The sequence below is a fragment of the Cygnus atratus genome, chromosome 3, assembly GCF_013377495.2.
Source record: "Cygnus atratus isolate AKBS03 ecotype Queensland, Australia chromosome 3, CAtr_DNAZoo_HiC_assembly, whole genome shotgun sequence".
NCBI lineage: Eukaryota > Metazoa > Chordata > Aves > Anseriformes > Anatidae > Cygnus > Cygnus atratus.
The window spans coordinates 47,775,585-47,801,536 of NC_066364.1; the positions used below are offsets into that span (position 1 = coordinate 47,775,585).

The following is a 25,952-nucleotide window of genomic DNA, read 5'->3' on the forward strand; positions in this document are numbered from 1 at the left end:
TCTTACCTCCAGGAAACGTAGTTCAGATTTTGGTTTTGGTCAAATTGCAGTTAGTGATGGAAGGAAGAGGCACAGAAGATACAAATAAGACTAATAGTTGACTTAGTCCATTTTGCAATCTTTGCTAAAGAGATATTCAGCACATGAAAGGGACACTGCCTCAGCAGAACAGTGTGAGGAAAGCAGCAGGGATACGTCTAATATACAACAGGGAACTACATTTCTCAAAGGACAAGATCAAAATAAAATGAAATAGACACCACAGTTGTTTGTTCTGGGTCTCATCAGGCCACATATAACCTATTATAAAGACTAAACTTCAGACACTGTCAATGTAATTTTCAGTACCTACTATGCCATCACACTAATTGTATTTTGAATTAACTGGGTTCCTCTTAGGAAGGGTGTACTGTACTTTCATCTTTTGTTAGATGGAAAAAGTCACTGAAACAAAATAAGCCTTTTGTATTTGTAAGCGGCCCAGGGTAGGGTAAACATCATGCGGCTGTGCTTAGTATATCTCACACTTCCCCTACAATCTACACATGGAGTGGTTCAGTAATGCAATAGAAAATAATTATTTTCTAGCTACTCTAAGATGATATAATTATTCCCTGTCAGGACCATCAGCTCAGCACTTTGCCAAATGAAGAAAAAGAAGACTAAAACCTTCAGCAATGGCAAGAGCCCAAAGAGTCTACACCATTTCTCATTTATACAGGACCCATTGTTAAAATAGTCTCATTGCTGAGATGAACTAGTAGAGTTTTACTTCTACCCACAGACAAGCAGTTGCTATTTTTTAAATCTGATGTATCTGGAGTTTAGTTGTATTTAGAAGCCTGCGTGAATATGGAAAATACAGTTTTAAACATTCCTTGCAAAAATTTCAAAGATGCCAGATATTTTACCATTTAGCCACAAGCACAGTCCTTGTCAGCACCACCGAAGGCTGAAGTTCTGCTTATTCTTGGATTAAACACAGGAGGTGCAGGAGCACTGCAAAGTGCTCAAGAGCTCCGAGCACAGCATCCCCTGCCTGCAGCCCAGTTGCCTGACCAGCCCATGGCCCCATCTATCTCCCAAAAGTGTCATCACTGCTCTCCTGCTACAAGTCTTCACCTTGTCAGAGGAAAGAGCTCAGCTGACCAACGTGACTACTCCCTACCTAACTGATTTCAACCAAAAGATGGATATGCTGAAGCAAGGTTGGTTGAAGTAATATGCCTTTGTTTTAAGTAACACTCTTCATGGCCCAGACGTGGCTAAGCTGGTGGCATATCCACAGCCTGATGCTCTTCTTACCCACTGTGGTTTTGGCAGGTGTACAGCCATCAATACAGGTATCTACTGTGGCTGTAACCCATGTGATGAGAGCTTCGACTGAGTTCTAAATTTATCTTGCTGCATACGTGCAAGACATATGCATGGAAGATGTATGAGGAGCGGCTGAGATCACTTGGCCTGTTCAGTCTGGAAAAGACGAGGCTGAGGGTATTAATTGTTGAAGAGTAGTGCTCTTTGTTCAATTCTTTGTTTTAATTGTTGAAGAGTAGGGATAAAACATTGCCCTTTTTCCACTCACCAGTGACATCGCCCGACTGCCAGGACTTTTCAACTATGATGGAGAGAGGCTTGGCAGCTACATCAGCCAGTTCCCTCGGGACCCTGGATTCATGTCATCAGGTCCCATAGACCTGTACCTGTTGTTTAGATTCAGGCGGTCTCAAACCTGCTCTTCACTTACAGTGGGTGGGACTTTGCTTCCCCAGCCTCCATCTACGGGTTCAGGGAAATGAAAGACTTGGGAAGCCCGTCTACCAGTGCAGACAGAGGCAAAGAAGTTGTTGAGTACCTCGGCCTTCTCCACGTCTGTCATTGCCAATTACTCAGATATAGAAACTCACTCCTAATATAAGAAATTAGCCACCTATACTCGCTTACACACTACTATTTTCACCCCTCAGTCTATTTTCACAAATGTTAAAGGCGCCTGGTGGCTCTCGGGGACTCCTCCTGTCACCACAGCGCAGCAGCCCGAAGGAAGCTGAGTCCTCTCTTGTGCTCTTCCTCGAGGCTCTGTGCAGAAGGGATGCCACCTCTGGCACAAGGGCTTCGGGATGGGAAAGAAGCACTCACTCAACCCCTGAGAATTGGCAACAGAGTTCTTTATTGCCGGGACATCTTGCAAGTAAGCCTGCGGGATGTCTGTGGTGTTTGGTGGCTCCAAGCTAATGCTTGGGATGGAGCCTGCGCGACGAGTAGGGACCTCGCCAGGCACTGCTGCAACACTGTTGGTGGGCTCTGATGGCAGAGAGCAAAGACATGCCGGGGTAGTCCCAGGTCTGTTCTGGCCGAGGTGGATCCACTTCCATTGGTTCCTCCACATCTGCTGGTGGATCCACCTCCATGGGCTCCACGGTGTTTGGCAGAAGGACAAGCCAGTCCTTGCCCGGGACTGTCCGAACGGGATGCCTTCCATCCGGAATGTTTTCAGGCCAGGGTGCCGAACCAGGGGCTCGTCCAGTTCCACCCCTAGGTCCCATGCCACTGTCCAGTTGGTTGCCATTTGTGGGTCCGATGCTGCCGTCTTGTTTACAGCCACGGCTGGGTCCCACGCTGTGTTCCGGACTACGGGCAGGCCTCTGCTTCACACGGCTGTCCAGCTGACACTCCTGCCTTCGCCCCACACCACCACTACACCAATGGTTAGGCCCAGGCCCCCTGTCGCTGTATGGCTGAGGGGACAGCCTGTTCCCCGCGTCGCTGCGGTGCCAGTAGTACCGCCTGTAAGTGTCTGTGGGCTGTGCGCCAGAGGTACCTTGGGCACTGGTGTCTGTTGTGCCGCAGACGCAATCCCTCTGCCCATGACACTTCTTCTCGTTAGCTGCCTTCATTCTCGGTGCTTCCTTGGACTGCATCGCTGTACTCACACCGAGAAGGGCTGCCGCTCGCCTTGCTGCTTTGGGTCTTCTTCCTGCCGCACAAGCTGGCAGTCAGAGCACCTAGAAGCTCAGCAAATGGTGGGCCAGCTGCGGGGGTCCTGCTTTATAGGGCTCGGGGCAGTGGTGGCCACTGTGACCTCAGCAAGCCTCTGTGATGGAGTGGCCCACGCGTGGCCACAGGCGGCTGTGTTGGGAGCGGCCTGGAAGATGCCCTCACGTGGGAGGAGGAGGAGGGTTGGGGGGGCTGAGGGCCCCTTTTCTGGGGCTGGCTCCCCTGGGCCTTTTGACTTGCCAGAGAGAAAGGCTGCCCCTTGGCCACAGGGACTGCCCTCCACCTCCCATCCTGTGCCCTGGGTTTATTTTTAACACTGGTTTTTAGGTAATTTCATGCTATTCTTTATGTAAAAGAACAGAAGCAAGGTGCATCTTCAGCCCTAATTCCCACGTGCGCTTTCTGCTCTGAGTGAAGAATTTCTTCCTCACATCACGTCTAATCTAAACCTCCCCTCCATTTGTTCAAAGCCATTATTCCTTGTTCCATTGCTACACTCCCTGATAAGAGTCCCTCTCCAGCTTTCTTTTAGGCTACTTTTATGGGTCAGGTTAGGTGGCAAAACTGCAGGACATGGCAAATTGCAGCCTTATCTACCTTGTTCCACATGTTCCACATGGCGTTTTCCAGCTCAGGCTCTAGCCTCTCATCAGTGTAACATAGAATCATAGAAACATTAAGGTTGGAAAAGACCTCCAAGATCATCTGGTCCAACCGTCTCCCTACCACCAATGTCACCCACTAAATCATGTCCCTAAGCACCACATGTCCCTTGAACACCCCCAGGGACGGTGACTCCACCACCTCCCTGGGCAACCCATTCCAACGCCTGACTACTCTTTGATTTGTTACAGTTTGTTTTTTGTTGTTGTTGTTTTTATTTGTTTGTTTGTTGGGCTGGTCTTCTCAAAGATTCTGTGTCATACAGACATTTGTACAACCAAACCCTCAGTTCTAGCCTCAGTGATGGGATTTTTGCAAGAGCAGGATCATAGAATGATACAGAAATTAAGGTTGGAAAAGACCTTCAAGATCATCTGGTCCAACCATCACCCTACTACCAATGTCATCCACTAAACCATGTCCCTACACACCAGGTCCAACCTTTCCTTGGCTACTAAGATGATGAAGGGCCTAGAGGGGAAGACGTATTAGGAGCAGCTGAGATCACTTGGCCTGTTCAGCCTGGAAAAGAGGAGGCTGAGGGGAGACCTCATCATGGTCTACAGCTTCCTCACGAGGGAGAGTGGAGGGGTAGGTGCTGACCTATTGTCTTTAGTGACCAGTGATAGGACCCAAGGGAATGGTGTCACGCTGCAGCAGGGGAGGTTCAGGCTGGACATCAGGAAGAGGTTCTTCACTGAGAGGGTGGTCGCACACTGGAACAGGCTACCCAGGGATGTAGTCCCAGCACCAAGCCTGCCAGAATTCAAGAAGCGTTTGGACTGTGTACTTAGTCATATGGTCTGAATTTTTGGGTAGACTTGTGTGGAGCCAGGAGTTGGACTCAATGATCCCTGTGGGTCCCTTCCAACACGGGATGTGCTATGATTCTATGATTCATACTGCAACACGGCAATTGTAAAACAGAGCTGCAAGCTACATACACAGCAAATTCAAGTGTATTCATAACTTTTGCAATCTTCAAGCCATCTCACATACTGAACGTTAAGATACAGGTCTCTGAGGCAAACTAGGCACATGAGGAAGCATCACTAGAAATAAAATCCACCTCAGTGGATTTTAAGATACATATTCACATACACACACTGCTGATCATTGCTATACTGTGAAAACTTGCTATTTTAAGCCCTGCAGAGGTTATGAGAACTTTAAATTATCAATTTTTTGGACACGTTAAGGTACAGTCATAAAAAATGAAACTCAGTTTTGCTTCAACATCCTGCCCAAGCAATATTACTTCAAGAAGTAACTCTAAAAATTTCCTTAAATATTCTACTAAAAACAAAAATACCTGGATCCAATTTGATCAATATCTATTACAGCTTTTGCCACACCAAAAATTAAACCAATAACACAGTATATCCATTAATTGCCCTTGAAGAACTACATTAATTCTTCGTTGTGAAACACTGACAGCCACTGTCTTTGCCCACCCTGACTCTGTATTACATGCACATGATTTTCAGTGGAGAAGAGTGCAGTACGTTCCTACGTCCTCAGAGCAAAACTGATTTTCAAGCTATCAAAAGGTAAAGACTAAAGAAGAAGGGACCTCATGTAAATATGGGATGAAGCATTTTGTACAAATCTTTGGGCAATTATAGCTTGGAAATGAGAGATTTAACGTTCACATATTAATGATGTTGACATTATAATACATTCCTCTAACAGAACCCTGACTAGAAGTCTCTGCAAGTGTTTAGAAAACCCACAGTAAGACATATTTACAGCTTCTGGTAATGACACCTGACACTATTTTATTAAGCACTCATGGACACAAAATAGCCCCTCTTTGAGCATTTCTAGAAGTCCAGAGTTCACAGGTGTCATAATGGCATTACTGCTAGAACTCACTAGGACTGCAGTTAATCCTCTTCCTCTTAAAAGGGATGAGAAAATCACCACATTTACTACAGTCACACATTAATATCACCAAACTTGCTGGGTATGTAAAACTACTGAAATTCTTACCTCAGATGATTTTGAGTTTTCATAGTATATACCTTGAACTAAGTCACCAATAGCACTTGATATGAGCTCCACAACCTGTAAAAGAAAATGAAGAAGACAACTTACATCTTTATTAGTAAATTTGGTGATTATTAAAGAAAGCTACTGCCAGATTTCCAGAAAGATAAATAGTTCACAACTTGCGTTGCAGAAAGCTAGATATGAAGGACTGTAGGATTTATGAGGATATATTCTGCACAAGCGTGATCCTGTCCCCCTACTAAAACCTCTACTACAGTAGTTCTTCTATCAAACTTTTAAGGTTAAAAACAAAATTTTAATTTATATTAAGTGTGAACTATGGCGTGTACTCTCACAAGGACATTCATAGAACTAATAAATCCCAGTTCATGAATAAGAGACAGTACCTCACCTGGGCTTTCTTTTGTTTTGTTTTTTTCCCCTGCCAAGTAAATACTTCACAATACCTCTCATTGGGAGCTGTTAAAATTCTAATCTTCATGGCTAATACAGAAAAGTCAGAATCCATAGAAAGGTAACCTTTCAAATGTTATCATTTGGTATTCGGGTGTCCTGGGAATGCTCTGTGGATGTATTTAGTACATGGCTCGAGGCTCAGCTGTACCACATACACTGGAATTCTGCAACATGGGAATGTTTAAATCAGATTTATCAATCTGTATTATCTTCAGGGTTCAGAGTTTTTATTTTATTCAAGTGAAGCCTAAAAATCTGAACTTGATCCAGAATGTAAAGCAAGCATTCCCTGGTCTCCCTGGAACTACCGTACAATTTAGAGTCGTGCACATGAACTGTCTTAATTGGAACAAAATACACAGATTTATTGTAAAATTAAATGCAGGCATTTCAAATAAGCACACCTTAAGGCTACCCCTGTAGTTGCTCACAAAGTTTTAATTTCTTGAATGCTTGATTTCCCATGCATATGATTCTATATCTGATTCCCCTTTTTGTTTCCTAAATTCAGCCTAGTTCTTATTGAATTAAATGATTTAGTTTCAATTTTTATCATTCTTGTAACTGAAGACAAGAAGTCAAATGATAAAACCCCTAACAGAAAGATGTTTTAACATTTAGGCAGACTTTATTTGATAATAAAAACACATTGGTATGCTAGTTTTGAGTACTAGCAGAAAGACTGTGTTGTTTTTTTTTTTAAACACTAGTTCATATACATATTCATAGACACAGAGCAAGCGCTAACTTTAGAAATGCTGCTGATTAAAAGTCATGTTTTTTCTTGCAATGCATATGGGTTAATTTGCAAGACCTATAAAAACAGCCTAAAAAAAAATCACATTGCCCTTTAGGAAACTAGATACCTAAGAAATATTGTAGCAATACGAGCTGCAGAGGAACTGAAAGGACAATGATCCTACAGTGTTACCAGATGTGTTGAGTTATTTAAGTGGGTAACAGAGAAAATTAGGGTTGGGTTTTTTTTTTTTTTCCTTTCTTTCTTTTCTTTTTTTTTTTTTTTTTTAAGGTATCAGATAAGCCCTATTCCCAAATCCAGGAGGATTGAGTATCGCCAATAGGTCTATGAAAGTCTGTAACTAAATGCCCAGGATCAGATTGTATTACAGTTTATACAAGCAACATCCCAAGATTCTTCTGATGGCTAGGACACATAATACAGATCAATCACTCACTAAAAAATGTTATGGTTTGTGAAACAGTCTGAGCTCAGAGACCTACACTGGTAATACGAAGAGGAATTTACAAAGACACTGAGTCCTACTCTAAATGTCAAAGTGATAGTATGAACTTTTAACAATGCATCTGGCTCTGGATAACTAGACCTTTTCCTCCTTCTCCTGAAACTCTAGACTGAGCAGGACCCTGTTCTGGGGTTTCTTTTTTCCATCTCTCCTCTCTTTTTAGTGCAACTCTACTCTCAAAGGCAATCTTAACTGACTTTAAAACAATCTCAGTGAAAACATTTGTGAACAATTGTACCTTTTCCTCTCATAGTTTATAAAACATCTTCAGAGAATTACACATCCACTACTTTGAAGAATCCATATATTAAACACCATTAGGCCTTCAGTGACGTATTGAGCACTACATGTTAGCGTGAATTTAATATTAGCATTACCTCCCTTCTTTCCAAACCTTTCTCTCTCTCTCTCTCTCTCTCTCTCCCCAAAATTATTTTCCTAAGGTAAATGCAAGGTCATATAGATCATTACCAGGAATGAAATTCCAGTTTCAAGAGCACAGTGGGATGCTTGCATGAGGCTCTGGTACTTCATTACCCCTTAATCTGATCTATTATCTGATCTAGCATCTGCGACATGACATCAGTGGCTTGAGGTCCTGGCTCATGAGGACAGCTACGAAAAACGAGGAAACCAGGTATTTTTCCTGTGTCCCAAACTGACACAGAGGAAGAAAGATTATTACAGTTTCAGCAGTAACCACGGAGTCAGTGATACACTGACTAGCTCTTCTGCAACACTTTTCATCATAAAATTTGAAAGCAATCAACATCCACTGTAAAATTTATTTCCTCCTGTTTTATGTAAGGGAAAACAAGCAACAGGGAATTGATTTTTCCCAAAGCCAAGCAGCATGACAACGGAAGAGAAGAAAACAGACATGTCCAGGACATCTCTCTTCTCATCATGCCTTTGTCTGACCAGTGCTCTGCTCCACTCACTGACATTTCTGAGAAGCAAGTTTGAAGATCAGTAAAGATAGATGAAAATTACATGCTCCAAACTGCTTTCCCTCTGATCTCATTTGAAGGTTGAGCTCCATTTTGAACAAGTTCAAAGACTGGGAAAGAGAAGAAGGAACTGCCAAACTAGTGCTTCAAAACAGCAGGATCTCAAGAGACCAGAGGCAGCCTACTCATAATCTCTCACCCCACTATTTTTCACTCCTCTACGCATTTTTGATCTTGGTGCCTTTTAGGTACTAGGGATGACCAGGAGTAGCTTTGTATTGATAGAAAACAGATTTCCACTCTATTTTTTGTTTTCCACTCTGCATCAGTATCTTCCCCTGGCACCAGAAGTGCCAGGAGGCCTAGGAGCAGCCCAGGGGTCGGCCTGGGCCTTGCTGGCTGCAAGGCAAAGCCTATGCAGATCATTCCACACTCTTTAAACGCATCTTCTGCAACAATTCTGTTAGGGTCTTTTTCTTCTAAGTAGGTATTACTTCAACCCCTTTTGCAGAGATGTGATCTCCCTTGTTTTTAAAAGGTCAACAGGAAGGCCACCAATTCACCATGAACACAGGGAAAAGAGACATACTGCTAAAGTTGATATATAACCTACTGTCTAGACAAAGTGTATGACATTAGGTAAATTCTGGACACAAGTATGTGATGCCTGATTCCATAGCAAGGTAGAGCTCGTGTTTTAACCTTGTTGACTGATGCAAATACGAAATAAGCTAGAAATCTGTACTATCTTTCAATGCCAGAAGAGCTCTGTAGGTTCTGTGAAACTTATTTTGCACTTTTCTGGCATAGCAATTTATTTTTCAAAAATGGACAGCTTTAGCCCTTCAAGGTTCTTTATTCTTTAAACTTATTTTGAGTCCAGTTTCTCAATCTCAGAATTTCAAAGTGTTAATTGCAAAAATACAAAGTGGTTGTAATTTTCCTAGTGGTTCAGAAAAATACTTGGGGCAGTCAAACTGCTATGCATTGAATTTCCTCCCTCCCTTTCCTGAACTCAGACTAAACCTTTCAGATAGGCCACTCAAGACCCACCTATAAGGTAGTTCAGGATTCACAATTCTCAGATTATTCTCTATTCAAAATGACCTAGAATAGGGCCAAGCATTCATTGCCACAATCATCCTTCACAGTTCTGAACATGCTGGATGAAGGAAAGGCATTACTGACAACAGCTGAGCAACTCAGGCACTTGTCTTGGAAATATTCTTATATATATATATACATATATACATATATATATGTATATATATATAAGCTCACTGCAACATAACACTGAAAATATATTTTTCATTCTAGTTTAGAAAAGGAATTAATTTAACATTCAATGTGTGTTTTGTTTTTATTCTTTTTTAAATTCAGTAGCTGAACTGGAATCGATTACACAGACCACTCTACTTAGGAGAAGTAGTATGGTGTCTCTCGAGACTTAAGTGGATATTTTCAAGGGGAATGTCAGGGAAAGGATTAAGCTTTTGTGGGGAGACAGGAAACGCAATAGGAAGGGCACAACAATAGATGTGTGTCTTTGCTCCTCATTATTCCTGCTTTCTATTTGACAAACTTCCTTAGCTTTGCTAAATTCCTTTCAAGAAGAGCCACAAGTAATTCTCCTCTTTCTTAGTCTGTCTCTGCGCTGCTGATCTTGAAATGATTTCTTTCCTCAGACATCTGCTGTGACAGACCCTACCCCTTGCTGCTGATACACAGACTTGAGAATGTAGCAAGATTTCATTGTACTAGTAAATAAGAAAATTAGATAGTCAAGAAACATTAAATATAAACATAAAAGTTCCTTCACCTTACATTTGACTGTTTTTTCCTCCCCAAACTGTTAATTTTTAGAAATATTCCACACACAAAAATTCCATTAAAAGTTCTTAAAATGAAATCCTGCATTTGACATAGACACATTGTAACTCTAAGAAGCTACAGATGAAACTCAGTAAACAGCTGAAATTGGATTTTGATTGTTCAATAGTATCTATAAAAGAGAGCAAAAACTAAGGAATGCCAAGAATACTGGAATTTAATTTTCTTTCCTGGTAATCTCCTGAAATGTCGTTAGTCATACACATAAATAAGTGTGCCAGCTAACAGATTCTTTGTTTTACATTATTGTAGCCTATTGGATTTAATATTTAGAACTATCTTTTAGATCTTTTTGTGTTTTTTGAGGGGGGGGTTGATTTTTGTTTTTTAAATCTGTCCCTCTCTTAGTTGATGCACACAAAAAAACTCCTCATGGTGATTTACTTTCTAGCAAGTTTTAAATGCTCTTGGAAAACAAATTTGTAGTTTTCTTCACTCTATGAATGATGAAGGCAGCCAAACACAAGGTGCAATGTAAACATTCCCCGAACCCACAACTTGATAAAAAGATACTTCCCTAGCCATAAAAACAACAACAAAAAAAACCAGCAAACCAACCAACCAACCAAAAAAATCATCAATTTGATCATTTTGAATATCAATTTAACAGTGTTAGTATTTTCATAGGGTCAGGTACTAGCTTAAGGCTAGGCTTTCTCAAGGATTTAGAGTCCTTGGAAGAGGTTCACACTACTACAAAGACTTTTAGTGCATAATTCAATCATTTCCCTTAATGATAACAAATCCAACAGAAGAAATATTGTTATCCCTTCCCTACCTCCACGTGGTTTCTTACACAGTATATTAATATCTTTGCAAATCCAATGCAGCAGGTCTTTGCACTGAAACGCTCAGCCAACTATTGATGAGTGGTGCATGTTAGAGAGTGTGTGATTTCTTCAACTTGACCTTTTTGGATGGGGTAACTATTTCATTGCATATCTTACATATGAAACAGTAAACAAAGTAGGTACTGTGACTACAGAGCTCTATAGCTATAAAACCCTCCTCATCAATAAATGATGCAAGAGAGCATGGCTGTAAAACACTTTCCAGTCATGCTGGTGCAGACAACCATTAAACTGGGCTATGTCCACAAATGAATTGTGGATTAAACTGAGTAAAGAAAAAAAATCTGATCGGCTTTGAGTTGACAGAAATGATTAGCTGCAAGTGGTATCAACTATTTTGCATAGACTGTGTCTGAATAAACGTGAATCAGAAGTAATATCATTTAGCATCTGACAGATGGAATCAACTAAACCAAGCTGCAGATGTTTGTTAAACTAGCAAATCAACAGCCTGTTCTGATGTAGCAGGAGCAGCAATCAGATTCTAGACCCAAAATGAAATGGTGCTGAATTTCAAAACGCTATTATTAACCAGCAGTTCCAGTCAATCCATATTGCTAGCCAACAGGAACATTTCATGTAAAAATACAATTCATCTACAAAATTACAATCATATTATGTACATTACTACATTATTGCAATGAAGCCACTACAGATGTAAAGACTCTTTAACTAAACATTTGACCTGGGAAAATTTGTTTTAGACTAACTTTATTGCAGTGCAAAAAGAGGGGAGGATACATAATCTATCACCCTATTTAAAAGACACACATTTTAATCTTTCCTAGTAGTACACTGTATAAAAACACCTGCTGGAAGGGAACTACGAAGAGGGAGCCAAACTCTTCCCAGCAGTGCCCACTGACATGATGAGGCAATTGGCACAAATTGAAACACGTGAAATTCCATCTGGACATTTGAAAACACTTTACTGTGAAGGCAGTCAAACACTGGAAAAGGTTGTCCAAAGGGGCTGTGAAGTCTCCATCTGGAGACATCCAAAACCCACCTGGATGTGGTTCTGGGCAACATGCTCTTGGTAACTCTGCTTGAGCAGGGGTTTTGGTCTCCAGAGGTCCCTTCCAACCTCAATCATCCTGTGATGGCAGCAGCTGTCTGAGGAGGACCACAGTGGCTTTTGCATACATACGACAATGGTAACAATAAGACTTTTCTCTTTAAAAACAGAAAATCAACTCTACAAAGCAGATGCCAAATACTCTCTTAGGGAAGGGTTAATTTTAGTGTATGCCCCGGGAAGAGATTTCTCTTCTAAGGGTAGCTAAGTTCTTGGGAGACTAAGAAAGGACATCCAAATTTTAGATTATTATCTGCATGGCTAACAGTTTTTAATTGCAACTGAATCGTCACAAAAATATATTTTCACTTTATAAGAGCATATTATTTACTGAAGTTGCACTTCAGGTGGAAAGATTACTACATACTGTCACTTTCAGTTCTGCAAAAGCATTTACTAATTATGTTGTCAAAAAAAAGCATGAAAGTTCACCTCTAGAACCAAAGATGTCCTAAGATCCCATTCGACCAAAGATGAGTGTCAGTAAGTAATAAGTCCCAACTCAAAAAAGGCTGCTTGAGATAAGATCGTCAAGACAGTATTTCACTATAGATTTGACTGCTTTGTATCCTACTATGTACTCTCAATATGAACCTTCTATTATGTTTAAGAAACAGTTTTTAAATAAAGCCAAGAAAACAGAACTTGTGATCTTCCACTGCTTGAGGTATAAAACGAATGAAGTTGGTATGCAAATATTGCTCACTGAGGACACCACCTTCCGCAATGTTACAAAAATCTACTTTCATTTCTTAATTTGTTCAAGAGCTAAAGCTTTTTAGCAATGAACTCCTCCATGATCATCATTCATTGGCGAGGAAAAAAAAAGAGCTGCAGTGAACATCCATGCTTTGAGAAACCCGAACAGTGATAATACCATTCTGGGGCCAGTTCTCTTCAACATTTTTATAAACGATCTGGACACAGGACTTGAATGCATACTAAGTAAGTTTGCAGATGATACTAAATTAGGAGGACCTGTTGAATCCCTTGAGGGCAGAGAGGCCTTGCAGAGAGATTTTGACAAACTAGAGGACTGGGCAATCACCAACCGCATGAAGTTTAACAAGAGCAAGTGCCAGATTCTGCACCTGGGAGGGGGGAACCCTTGCAGTGTATTTTTAGGAAAGAGATTCAACCTTAGACTTGATGATTCACAGTGGTATCTTTTGACTATGTACTTTGATATTGGTCTCAGTCTCAGCCATGCTGCGGTCATTCTGCTGCAAGGCGCTGGTTATTAAGGGAAGCAGTAGAAATCTCTCATTCTTCCCCCCCCCCCCCTTTTTTTTTAATATACATTTTCACGCAGAAGTGGGAGGACAGAAAACAGACTGAAATCTAAACATAAAATTTTCCAGCAGTGCTGTGGCCAAAAACTACAGAAAAGTAAGCTCTTTCAATTCAGGTGTATTTTATTGGACCAATACTAACTCCAGTGGAGTCTAGCTCTGGGAAAGTTTAACATACGTATTAGCTTTAAAAATCAGTTCAGGTGCAAAACACTACTAAGGTAAAAAAAAATAAAAATAAAAAAACAGACCTGTGTGTGGAATGCACTGATTGGGAACCAAAACCAAGCCATGCAGTTGTAATTCCCAAGCCAATATTCACTGCAACACAACAGAACTCTTTTACAGATCATTAAAAAGGAGATGGTTTCTAACCTATTACTACAATTACAGATTAATTCTAATTTAAATGAAATTCTAAAAATTAATAAATTAATAAGCTGTGTCACCTAATCCTCTAACTTCTCCAAAAGATTACTTTTCAAACATATAAACACAGCCATTAAAGTAATGAAATTCTACAAGTATTTAGTTATATTACCAGCTACGGTAGCAAAAGTGAAACAAAAAAACTGTAAAAGATTCAGAAAATGGAATGCTTCATTTGCGCACAGGTTATTTTAGGAGCTATAAATTTACTTGTTGAAAACAAAGGCAAATGATGTACTTTCTAAGGAACTGCTTCACTGAAACAGGCACACAACGGGGCCACGGGGACAGCACAAAGAACTAATTAGGAGATTCACTAGCATCATTCTACAATTTTATCATCATCATCATGAGAACTGTTACGGCTAATGATAGTAGAAATCCTAGACAAAAGTTTTAAGGAAGTAGCATGTGAAAAACTAGACTACCGAGTACCAGTTCTAATCAGTATTGATCTTTTGTCTCTTAACATACAGGATTTTTCCATAAATGCTGAAATACTTTCATCAGCTTCTATAAAGAGTGTCTTTTCACTACCAAAAGAACTTCACATCAGTGCCAACAAAACTTTACTACAGAAATATTATAAAAAACTAGTCTTTGGGTATATTGGGCAGAAAAAAAATATATATGCCCGTTAAACGGACGCGAAGTTTGTATGACAATCTCTTTTTGTTTTACTTCAACTAAAACACCGAATTTGCCTCTCAGAAATGGATGAAAATTGGTAGATTTTGGTGCACTCTAAGAATGTTAAAACAACTAACAGTTTTCTTAGTTGACTTACAATAACAATGCATTTCTCAGTACTGAAAATGCCTGTGCATTCTCCAATAAAATACTTGCTATGCTGTATGCTAATACTGAGATATTTTAAGACACGTTTTAAAACATGGAACTGTTTTCTTAGGGTTGCCCAAACAAAAGCTTTATTCTAGAACGACACTCAATCATGACAACTATGTTATTTTATGTCATCTCATATTAGATTAAACATTCAAAACACTACATTTCTTCCTTCGTTTTCTTCTCCCTCATCTCCCAGATAAAATACTGTTCCTTAACTGTACTTTTAAATAAGTAAAATTCAGAACTCTTCAATCCTTCAATTTTCAGTAGTGTCTGCCTTTGAGACACACCTCTTTGGATCTCCAAAATACTACATTAGAATAAAAACACTCAGCAATAGAGAAGCTGGCTTACTCCCTACCCAATCTAGTATGTTGCCATCAAACAGTGCCTTAGAAGAAGGTACAGTAAGACAGACACAATACCTTATTTCAGGAAAGCTCTTTATCCTGTTCTTTAAACAAATTTTGAAGCTTCTTTTTCTTTTTTTCCTCTCAAGAATTCAACTTTATTATCAGATTTTATAACCTGTGTCTCTTAATGCAATCTGATCTCTGTTTCTTACCAAATCCACGCTTTGGTGTCACCCAGCTGCTTTGTGAGCTGTTAATTCTGAAGGTACCCATCTCCAATGGCATGTATTGGGAAGAAAAAGGAAGTAGATAAAGTGAGCAGACATGGAAAGTTAAAAACTATATCTATCTATCTATATATATATATGACTTTTTGTCATGAACTTCAGTTTTCTGTATTAACACTGACTACTTTTGGTTCTCACCCTTCTCCGTGATTTTCTCCATTCTGCTGTGATCAGTACAGCTGCTGAATTTCAGAAGGAAAATTCAGATGATGGAGTTTGTGGGTTTTATTATTTTAAAATATCACAGAAATATACTTAGTAAATATTTATGGATAACATTTTCCTGTAGAGAAATTCATGAAGAATACCTCTTTGAAAATAACTTTCATTGCTCTGGGAATAACTCCACAGGACCACAACTGATGCTACATAAGCAGAAACCACAGTTCAAGACAAGCAGATCTCTTCTGAAGCAAAGTGTACATTCAGACTGCTGCAACAGGAAGATTTCCATGAATAACTTGTTAACATTTATGCTAACACGAGGCCTATTTTGTAAACAACACATTTATGCCTTTAGGAATACATAAACTTAACATCAGGAAATGCATCCACTCTATAAGTACTACATCTGTGCTACTGTTTATTTATGAACAAATAATGCTTAATAAAACAATGCTCTATAATGCGGTCTTCTGGCGGAGCTCTGCACTGATAGACAAGATTCTTGAATTCAATTCCAAGCTTTCAGGCTGCAGACTTGAAGTGCTTCAGTGCAGTTCAATCATTCCAACAAGAGCTCATTGAATTATAGCAGGAAGAAGAGCATCATTCCAAAAATTTCAGTAAGAACTACGGAGAACACTACTGTCAGTATTTCAATGAGTTTTGAGATAGGCTTGTTTTTACCCTCCTCCTTTTTGGGGTTTACTTTCTGTTTGGATAAATTATTTTTAATTTCATTGTATTTTATTTTCACTACCAAGACATACACATCCCTATCAGTTTATGGAGTTGCAAGCAAGCAATGCATTTAACAGATTCTTTTATCACTTTCCTTAGTGGTCAACACATTACAGTAGGCATTGCACTAAAATGCATCATTTTGTCCTTCTCAAGTTTTATGTATCATTGCCTTCAGACTGTATGAGCACCAAAACTGGTCACAATTACATCGTTAATGTTCTGCAGTTTCATATGACAACTGACAATACAGATGGTCTAGGAAGCTCCAGCCTTAACACCGCAACAAGTTTCTTCCGACTCATCTGTAATATACCCTGAAAAAGCACATTATTTGATAATATTCTGGTCAATATTCACACATCACTTGTGTTAAAATGTCCATATCACATATCTGGTTGACAGATTACAAAAATGACAATTAACGCTTGCTACTTTTGCTGCATTCACATTTGAACACCACAAAATTATTACAAGTGAAGGTAACTTAAGCAGAAATCAAAGACAGAACTAATACTTTTTGCTATTAGAGTCAAAGAAGCACCTTTATGCTACAAAATCTTGCTAGCAGTTTCAACCCCACATCCTTGGCTAGCTGGAGCAAGATGACAAATGTTAAAGTCATACTACCTTCAGAAGGCAACAAAGAAGAAACCTTTAAACATTTCCTTAAATATATTTGGAGGTACTTTGATGGGTAGGCGTAATTTGGTTTTCCATTTCTCCCACATATACATGTTTATAATGACTTTTATGAATGCCTTATCAAAATCCTACTATTAAAAAACTGAAAGCTCAAAAATGAGGAAAGCTATCAAGACAACCCCATCCCATATAAACACATTTCAATCCAACGAATCAGCACATTACCAGGCATTAATGTGCAATGTCCTGTGGTGCCAGGAGCTGGACTCGATGATCCTTGAGGGTCCCTTCCAACTCGAGATATTTTGTGGTTCTATGATTGAATTATTTAACTAGCAAAAAAAACACACGCCCTTCCTTGTTGAAGGCTAATCATTCCTAAAACCACTGCCAATGTATGGCCTACTAGAAGATTCCAACTCAGTTCCTCGTTGGGCTCAGTTCTGCTCTAAAATCCATGTATTAGCAACATCCAATCTACTACAGGATGAAGCTTTGAAATAAGGTTATATCCACATTATCTTCAAGTAACAACACAATTGTCGTACAATTACCATCGTAATTAGCAGGCCAAGAAAAGCCACCATCAAAAATACACAGAGAAGAAAAAAGATAGTTTAAATAAGGTGATCAAAAAGTTAACATGAATGTAGAAAAGAATTGTAGATACATGTGAACTGATTAATATAAGACTTTTCAGTCATAAAAGTTTTCTGAAGAAATTACTGTTCATTTAAAACAGATTTTGTTATCTGAATTAAACGGGAGAACTTTGCCATAATTACAAAAATACAGTATACAGCTGCATCTGCCCTTCAGTAGTTTGCTTTAAGCCTCAGTCAATACCAACTTTGTAATCATAATTAAAGTCTCGTAATTTCACAAAGTAGAAAATGAGAATGCTTTCTTGAAAATTACTCTGTGTGTTCAAACAACAAATTTTATATGACTTAAAGAGAGCACAACAACAGAATTTGTCTTACAAGAGGCTGTCCTGTTTCTGGCTTCCTAACTGACATTTCAAGAAATCCTGAGTCCTTACACCACACATATTCAAAACAAAACAAAACAAAAAAATCAACCCTCCTCCCCCCAAAAAAAACTTCTTTTGCTTCATATGAATGAGAACTAAGAGCATTATTCAAACAACAACAACAAAAAACAACACAAACCCTGAGCCTCGGATGTTGTTAACATCATTACAGTTATACTCTACAGCACTAGCAAGAAGAGGAAAATTACTACGAATTAACAACAACAATTCCTATATTTAATGTTATTTAAAAATCAAAGTGTTACCTAAGGCAATTACCTCACAGCCTTTTAATATCTACAGGGAAAAGCCTAAGGGAAAATAATTGACTTTGCTAATTTTACCCTTGGCAATTATAAAATAGCTCTGCATTTCATTACGACTACAGAATTTCACATCTAATTGTCAGCCCCGAGAGAAGCACAGAGATAAATGCATCATGCACAAGCTTAGACAAGAGTTTAGCAGCACAATAAAATTATCTTGGTAGCAATGGTTTCAGTCAATGTTAAACCCCCCTTTAAATTCTAGTCTATACAACAGCTATGCGTGCCTCTATAGAGGTTATTGTCTGCCGTGGTCAGTACCATGTACAGTGCAACACTGCTCATTTCATTAGCCAATTTGTTGAGCTACCAAATAAGTGCCTGCAAAAAAGCAGTACTGCGATTTTTACTTTTTTACATCAAAGAAAACAAAACATTATGAAGGAAAAAAGTCACAGTTATTTCACACTGCTGAAAAACAGATGCCAGATTTGAAAATTCATCATTTACAAAAGAATAAATACAGTATGTTTAAATCATTGCACCTGTCAAGAGATTTCTATAGCTTGTACTTCAATTTTTCTAACTTTGCTAGTAGGGTTAGACATATGAAAAAGAATAACTCACTAAGTCAATCAGTTCCCATAATGGCATCCCACTTATCGTATGTAGAAGCTATGAAAGTATTTAGATGTCAGAAAAATGAAAAAAAGTGCTAAAATGTTTTGGCAGAATTTTCCAACTTGCAGTATAATGATTGCTTAAAAAAAAAAAAAAAAAATGTTTCTTTGCACTTGTGTTTCATTTCACTGTAGGCTTGCTTCCTGGCAAAGGGATTATACATTGCTGCTGCAATACTTAATGATGTACTAAATGCAAAGTAATAAGTGCTACATTTTATACAAACTTTCCTCTTCGGTGGAGACAAAACAAAAAGTATGTAGGGTTGTCTTTGTCTTGTCTTGAGAGTCTTATTATGTACCAAAAATTAAAAGGATACAAATCAACAATTATTAAAACCAATTACAACACATTTTGATTATGGCACAGCTAAAATTTTGCACTCTTTAAAACTTTTTTTTTAATACCTACTCCCAGTTCTCCTCGCTTAACCCAATATTCCAACAGATTGACACCTCATTTTCCACTTTTTCTGAATCTCAGCTCTGTGCTACAAAATGACACGACTTTTGAGAGCAACCGTCACACTGATGATCGAAAGCAGTATGGAAGTACTCAACTACCACTGTGAGGGGCTTTAGCAGAAGAATCTAAAAATTCATTAAGCTCAGGATTAAAAAACTATGTTGATTATTGACAATCGTACAGGTATGTTTATTTTACTTTAAGATATGGCTGCAATCTCCAAATGTGTGAAGGTGGCTCTGCAAAGAACTGTTCTCGGAGCACGAAGCTCTCCAGCCATACACAGGTATGCTGGTGCTACACTAGCCTGCACAGGGATGCCCAGGAATCTCTCTCCACTGTGTCAGGTTTTAAGAACAAGCCAGACAAACACACATCAAGAATGATTTGGTGTTGCTGATCCTGTCTGGGGACAGGCAAACTGACTAGAAAGATATCTCTCAAGTTCTCCATCAGCCTCACTTTCTAAGATCATACACACACACCTTTTGTTCATCATGGAAAACGTTGCCTGTTAAGTTTTGCAGAGCAGCTGGGTTGCAGTTGCCCTTTGGAAGCTGGTACATCCATGTTAATCAGGCAATCCCACACTCAAGGATGCCCAAATGCCTAGCAAAATAATTTTATTACAGGTAAAAAGTCACCAGAGAGCTGTGCAGACAAAGAAAAGAAGCCTCTCCCCTCAGAAATTCTCTAAGATATAGCCAAACCTTTCACAAAACACAAGGTAGAACAAAATAGACCAAAAGTGCCTTCAGCTGGCAGTCTGCCAAAGGGGGTTGTACTCCAACCTGTCGTAAGGATGCCACAGCACGTAGTTTAAATTCACCAAGCTAACCGCTCATCCAGCACTATCTATGACTACATTGCTTCAGGACATGTACTGAAGTCCCCAACACAGTAATCCTACAGGACAGCGGTAAACGTTCACAACAGGAGCATCCCATCAATCCATCTACAGCTGTAATATAAGTATGCTGATTTTTGAAGGATGCTCCATATATACGTACACACCATAACTAAGCTGATTTTTAAAGGACCTCTGTTTTGGACGATTTACTAATAGTTACTTGCTTCGGCAGTAAAAGGTGTTATTTTATTTTTTTACCTTGGTATTCTGCAACTGAGCAAGGCTTGTGCAAGCATTTGCTAGAAGAAAATCTCCACTCAAAACAGCCATTTTATTCCCAAACTGCATATCCTTCAGTGGACCATCGCAGGACTTGAGCTCACCGATATTTACTATGCCACGATGCACCAGAAAGGCAGTGTGGATCAGCTCTGTAATCTCTGCCAGACTTCTTTGACTGAAAGCAAAGAAAAAGCACAATTATTTTTGAAGTTATGAATAAAATATAGACTCTTAGGTAAAATAAAAGAAATAATAATAACAATAATAAAACAAACAAAAAACACAGGTCATGCTATATGCTAAGCAGATAATTTATGAATTATCGTGCAGCTCTTCTATTTACTTCCAGAAGCTGCAATTTGGATGCGTTAAGCACTGGGAAGAAGCGCATCATGCCACTAAGCATTTCCAGGTAAGCTGCTGGTACCCCTGGTTCCCTTTGGAAGAAAGCTGCCTTTTGTTTGAATTCTTCGGCAAAATAAAGCTAAGCAATCAATATGGTCCTCACAGTGTTTTCTTTTTTGTTTTGTCTTTTAGAAGCTTGAGGGACACTGACATGAAGAAAATGCCAAGCAGAAAGCACTGATGGGAACGAACAAAGGATGTATCAGCAGGGGATTCACGAGCAAGCTAATGTGAACACCGTAAGAATGCTGCAGTAAATGACTGCTCAAATTAGAGCTAAACTAATAACAGGATACCTTGCAGTTCAATAATATCAAGGGGGGAGGGTGCAGGGAAAGAGGAGAAACAGCTGAATGTTTTAAAATGGTGTGCTAGTGACATTTCAGTAGTCGTTTCAGTCAGAAGACACAATGGTGGTGGTCCAGCACAAGGGTAGATTTAATCTGATGTGGGTAGCCTTGCAAATCATTTCTTATTCCAATGCACAGCATTGAACCCTCTGAATTTAGGAGCTTCATCGCTGGGAGAAACCCCTGCCACACACAGTATTTTTGTTTTCTTGAGATGAGGTTTACCTTCTATGTCTTTTTTTATTTTTTATTTTTTGGAAAAGGGTCAGTTCAGCCCTGTACCCCAGACAGTGACCACCCTGGGCGGCCCAGCCATCACTCCTCTGCTCCCACCCGCCAGAGGGTGACGGACAGACAGAGCACCCGGGTGAAGAGAGGGGGAACAGAGCACTGCAGCGTCCTGTTAATGCCGCCCAGCAAGATGCACGCAGGCCCTGCTCTTACGAAGCCTTCAGCACATTCACATTTCCTCTGATTCAAGCAGATCCCTTCACGTCACCGAGGCTTCACGTCACCGAGGCTTCACGTATGAGCAAAAACAATGTACGCCCTCGCCTAGTCTGATGACTACGGCCTTTGAGTTGAACGGCACCTGGTAGTGCAAAGGCACGCTGTGCTCTCCGTGCTTATTCCAAAATGGCCGAGCACCTATTTATCGAGTAACTCAGCTGTCCCATCCATTCACACCTACATACACCTGCCGATACACGTTCAGGTTAGGTTCTGCCTCAGCACTGGCGTACCGTCGAGTAAATTAAAATCTTCCTCTGGATGGTGCAGACGCATTGCACCCGCCCGAATGCTATTAATCTAAACTAACCTCCTGCCCCCAACGTATCAGAGACACGAGGAGCCCCAGCAGCGACTGTTCCAGGCCAGCGAGCCGTGCCAGTTCCCAGGAGGGAGCAGCCAGCGGAGCCGCACAGCCTGCCAAGGCACGCCAGAGGCAGACGAGCTGGGGGGAGAGGACAAGCAGCGGTTCCCCACATATTTTGTCACGCACAAAAACTCGAAGTTGTTTTAAAAGCTGCCTTTATAGTTCACCGTTTTCGATTCAAGTGGAGAAAATCTGAAAATGAAAGAGCAAGCCATTCTTCCTTCCGACAACAAAATTAGTATTGTTTTTCAAAGAGGAAAGGGAGAAACTCCTACGACCTACATCCGCAGAGCGGTAGCGTAACCATTCCCAGCTTGGCTCTACCAAAGGGTTAATAAAATTTCGAGCTCGGAGGAAAAGACTAACAAGACATCCCGATGCTCCTGCTGTCACTGTCAGGGCAGCCCTTGGAGGAAATGTCCCTATCAATTCGGTTTATCAGATGGACAGCTGATCAACATGAAACAGACTTGCTCTGGGCAGATTGAGCCGAGCTACCTGGTATGAATAGCAATGAGCGCCCCGCTCCCGCAGCGCGTCCTGCCGCGTCCGGTTGCCGCAGATCCCAGGACATATGGGGATCCCTAGTGACGAGCACATAAAGCTGCAGCCAGCCCAAGTGACGGCTCATTTCCCCCAGCTGAAAGCAGACATTAATATCCCGAGGAGATCGGGCCCGCCTCCGTGACCCCCGAGGACGGGAGCAAAACAGCGACTGTCCCATTTCTTCATTTAATAAGCTTTTAATGAAGGAAATCTAAATCCTCTCTTTGACTTCAGCGTCGCTCTTCGTGAAAAGGTTACACAAATACATCAGTGTCATGCTTTGCCAATGCTCGGGATCTGTATGTTTTCATTTCATTTTTTATAATCCGTTTGTTCTCCAAATGATGCTCACATTATTTGTGCTAACGAGAGCAAATAATCTGTGTCTAATTCTGATCTTACGCACTGCTCTTGCACCCTCTCTCTCTAGCTAACTAAAACCATAGGAACCAAAGCCACTGTAGAGATCCCAGGCAGTGTATTTCCTAACATTTTTTGTGATAACTCCCATAGTACTGAGGCACAACTACAGACTCGACGGTGCTGCTACTGACATGTGAGGCTTCTTAACATGACTTTGGAGAGGCCAGCATCCAACCAAAAATACGAAAAGATAATGTCGACGCAATGCTGGACTTGGGACAACATATGATACGAGCACAAAGGCAGAAACAGGAGAGCAACTGGTTCATGAACTCCTTGCTGCTGCCCCAGAGCCCACGCTCACACAACAAAGGAGCGGTAGCCACATGAATCATTTACGTAGCAAGGTAGAAAATAGTCATTTTTTTTTCCAACACACAAAGTCTCTAAACAGTAGCAGACTGAGAATCAGAAGCATTTTTTCACCACGTGCCACCACACTTCCACCTGCCTTCCATGGCGTTCGCCACTGAGACAAGAACACCCTGCTGACCACCCCCAGCTGCTCCACGAACTCGATTTATAGACACCACAATCGTCACAATTCAAGAGACGACACCATTCTGAGCCCCACACATCCCTCAGTCTTCTCTTTCTCCCCTTCCAAAAATCAACGTATGTGCAGTCATGTCATTCCAAAAAGGCTCGTATAGAGGCTTGGGCAGATACTCAGATCTGTTCTTGGCTCTTTTTTCACTCTACCCTTTATTTCATGAAAATCTCGATTCACAGACTTCCCTTGCCTATGGTGTGTAAAAGGGAGCAGCATCAACATTGTCTCGTTTTTCAGCTCAACTCCCTGATCATGCAAGTTTAGTACACACATAACTAACAAAAATTTCTGTAAAACACTTGCTATAAAGTACCCATTAGGTTATAAGCACCTCCAAGTTTGGAATGTGAGCCAGGAAAACACAAAGGAAACACTAATGTTACAAATAATTTAAAAAACAACAACAACAACAACAAAACACCTTTTTAGTTAGGTCATTTGGAACTATGCTGACTCTGGGACTGTGAAAAAGCAGCTTGCAGGAAAATACTAGGAAAATACAAATGTTAATTCTACAGACTATTGCCTCTCACCAGAAGAAAAACAAGCGCCCTATCTATTCTTCCTCTCTGCTCCCCTGCCCCAGTGAACTCAACACAGATCCTTGATATTCAGGTATGTTTTGGTGAACTCTGATAAACTGCTGAGCACGCTTCAGGAAATCCTTCAGATCTGCCCTCACAAAGTTACCCAGTAGATGCAACAGCCTGCTGCTGTGACTCCGTCAGCCCAAGCAAGGAAGACAGTTTCTGTATAAAACCCACGTTCGGATAAACACCAGATTTATTTAGGAAAATAAAGAACCAATGCAGAAACTTCCTAAATATGCTTCTATTTCAGAAACTGCATCTAACAATTCTGGTTTGCATTGAAATTTCCTATCTGTATGCCTGAGAGTCTGCCTCATCACAGGATTATTGCTACAATCGCTATTATTACAAAGACGAGTATCTTTTGCAAACTTCAACGCAAAATTTGGAGCCTACACAAAACTAAATTAAGTGGCAAGGGGGACTGGCAAAATATTGAAACAAAATTTTGTAGAAACAAAATAGATTTTTACAGCAAATTCCTATGCAACTTGTAAAAATTAATTCTGCAGAGTTCCTTCCTGACATCCCGAATATCCTTTTTGTTGTCTGCGTTATTTTTAAACACTTGCAGCTAGGAAACATTAGCCAGTACAGTCTCTTTAGGAGTTCTTATGAGTGACTTCAGTCCTTAATTTCACAGAATCACAGAATCGTCTAGGTTGGAAGAGACCTCCAAGATCACCGAGTCCAACCTCTGACCTAACGCTAACAAGTCCTCCACTAAACCATATCACTAAGCTCAACATCTAAACATCTCTTAAAGACCTCCAGGGATGGCGACTCAACCACTTCCCTGGGCAGCCCATTCCAATGCCTAACAACCCTTTCAGTAAAGAAGTTCTTCCTAATATCCAACCTAAACCTCCCCTGGCGCAACTTTAGCCCATTCCCCCTCGTCCTGCCACCAGGCACGTGGGAGAATAGACCAACCCCCACCTCGCTACAGCCTCCTTTAAGGTACCTAAATTTTAAGTCCTACTCTAAAAAGAAAATTGCCTTTTGCAAAATCTATGATAAAACAGAAACATTAGGCAGCTCAATTGTACTGCTGTGAACAAAAGAGTATTTCAACTTAAATACTCTGCAATATTTGTGATGGAAACTCAAGTTCTCAGCAACAGCTATAAAATGTGAGTCAGTTTACCTTTTCTTATGAGCTAACCATCAGAAATACACTGCCCCCCTCAAAGAATGGTAGGTTATGCAAAGAGCCACTTACTTATAGTTAATACTAGGAATAATATTTTAGAAAAATGGACCAAAGGCATATTAGACAGTAAAATCCATATTCTAAAGTTCTCAGCAATGAAAACAACTGCTTTGAATGAAGACAATTCAATGGATAGACTAAAAATTCTTTAAGAACTCTTACAATTGAAACTTTTAATGAAAGTGACTAACACTATACACCCAAGATTTGAATATTTTGTCTGCAGTTGTCAACCCAACAGCTTCCCTTCAATACACATAGGATACATTTGGATGAACAACCTTCCATTCAGATTTTTTCTTTTAATAAATATAATAAACTGGGATAGATACTAGTACTTTTTAATGACAACTATAATAATCTATATATAAACCTATGAATCTGAAAACTAAAATAGTTCTTTCAGGGAAAATTACATACTAAAAAGCATTAAAGGAAGAATTAAAATTATAATCTTAACACTGACAATGTACTTTGGAAATGGTAGTTGACTTAAT

The 25,952-nt window shown here is 40.0% G+C and overlaps 1 protein-coding gene across 5 annotated transcripts in view; it reads right to left on the reverse strand.

Annotated features, from left to right (window-relative positions):
- The window catches only part of PDSS2 (decaprenyl diphosphate synthase subunit 2), a 119,380-nt gene that overhangs the window by 26,627 nt on the left and 66,801 nt on the right, over nt 1–25,952 (reverse strand). For all 5 annotated transcript variants that reach the window (XM_035564839.2, XM_035564840.2, XM_050709853.1 and 2 more), the window contains exons 3-4: nt 20,475–20,673; nt 5,653–5,727 (exon numbers count right to left, since the gene is read on the reverse strand). In XM_035564839.2, the coding sequence (XP_035420732.1) occupies nt 5,653–5,727; nt 20,475–20,673 (274 nt within the window). The remainder of the gene's footprint in view (nt 1–5,652; nt 5,728–20,474; nt 20,674–25,952) is intronic.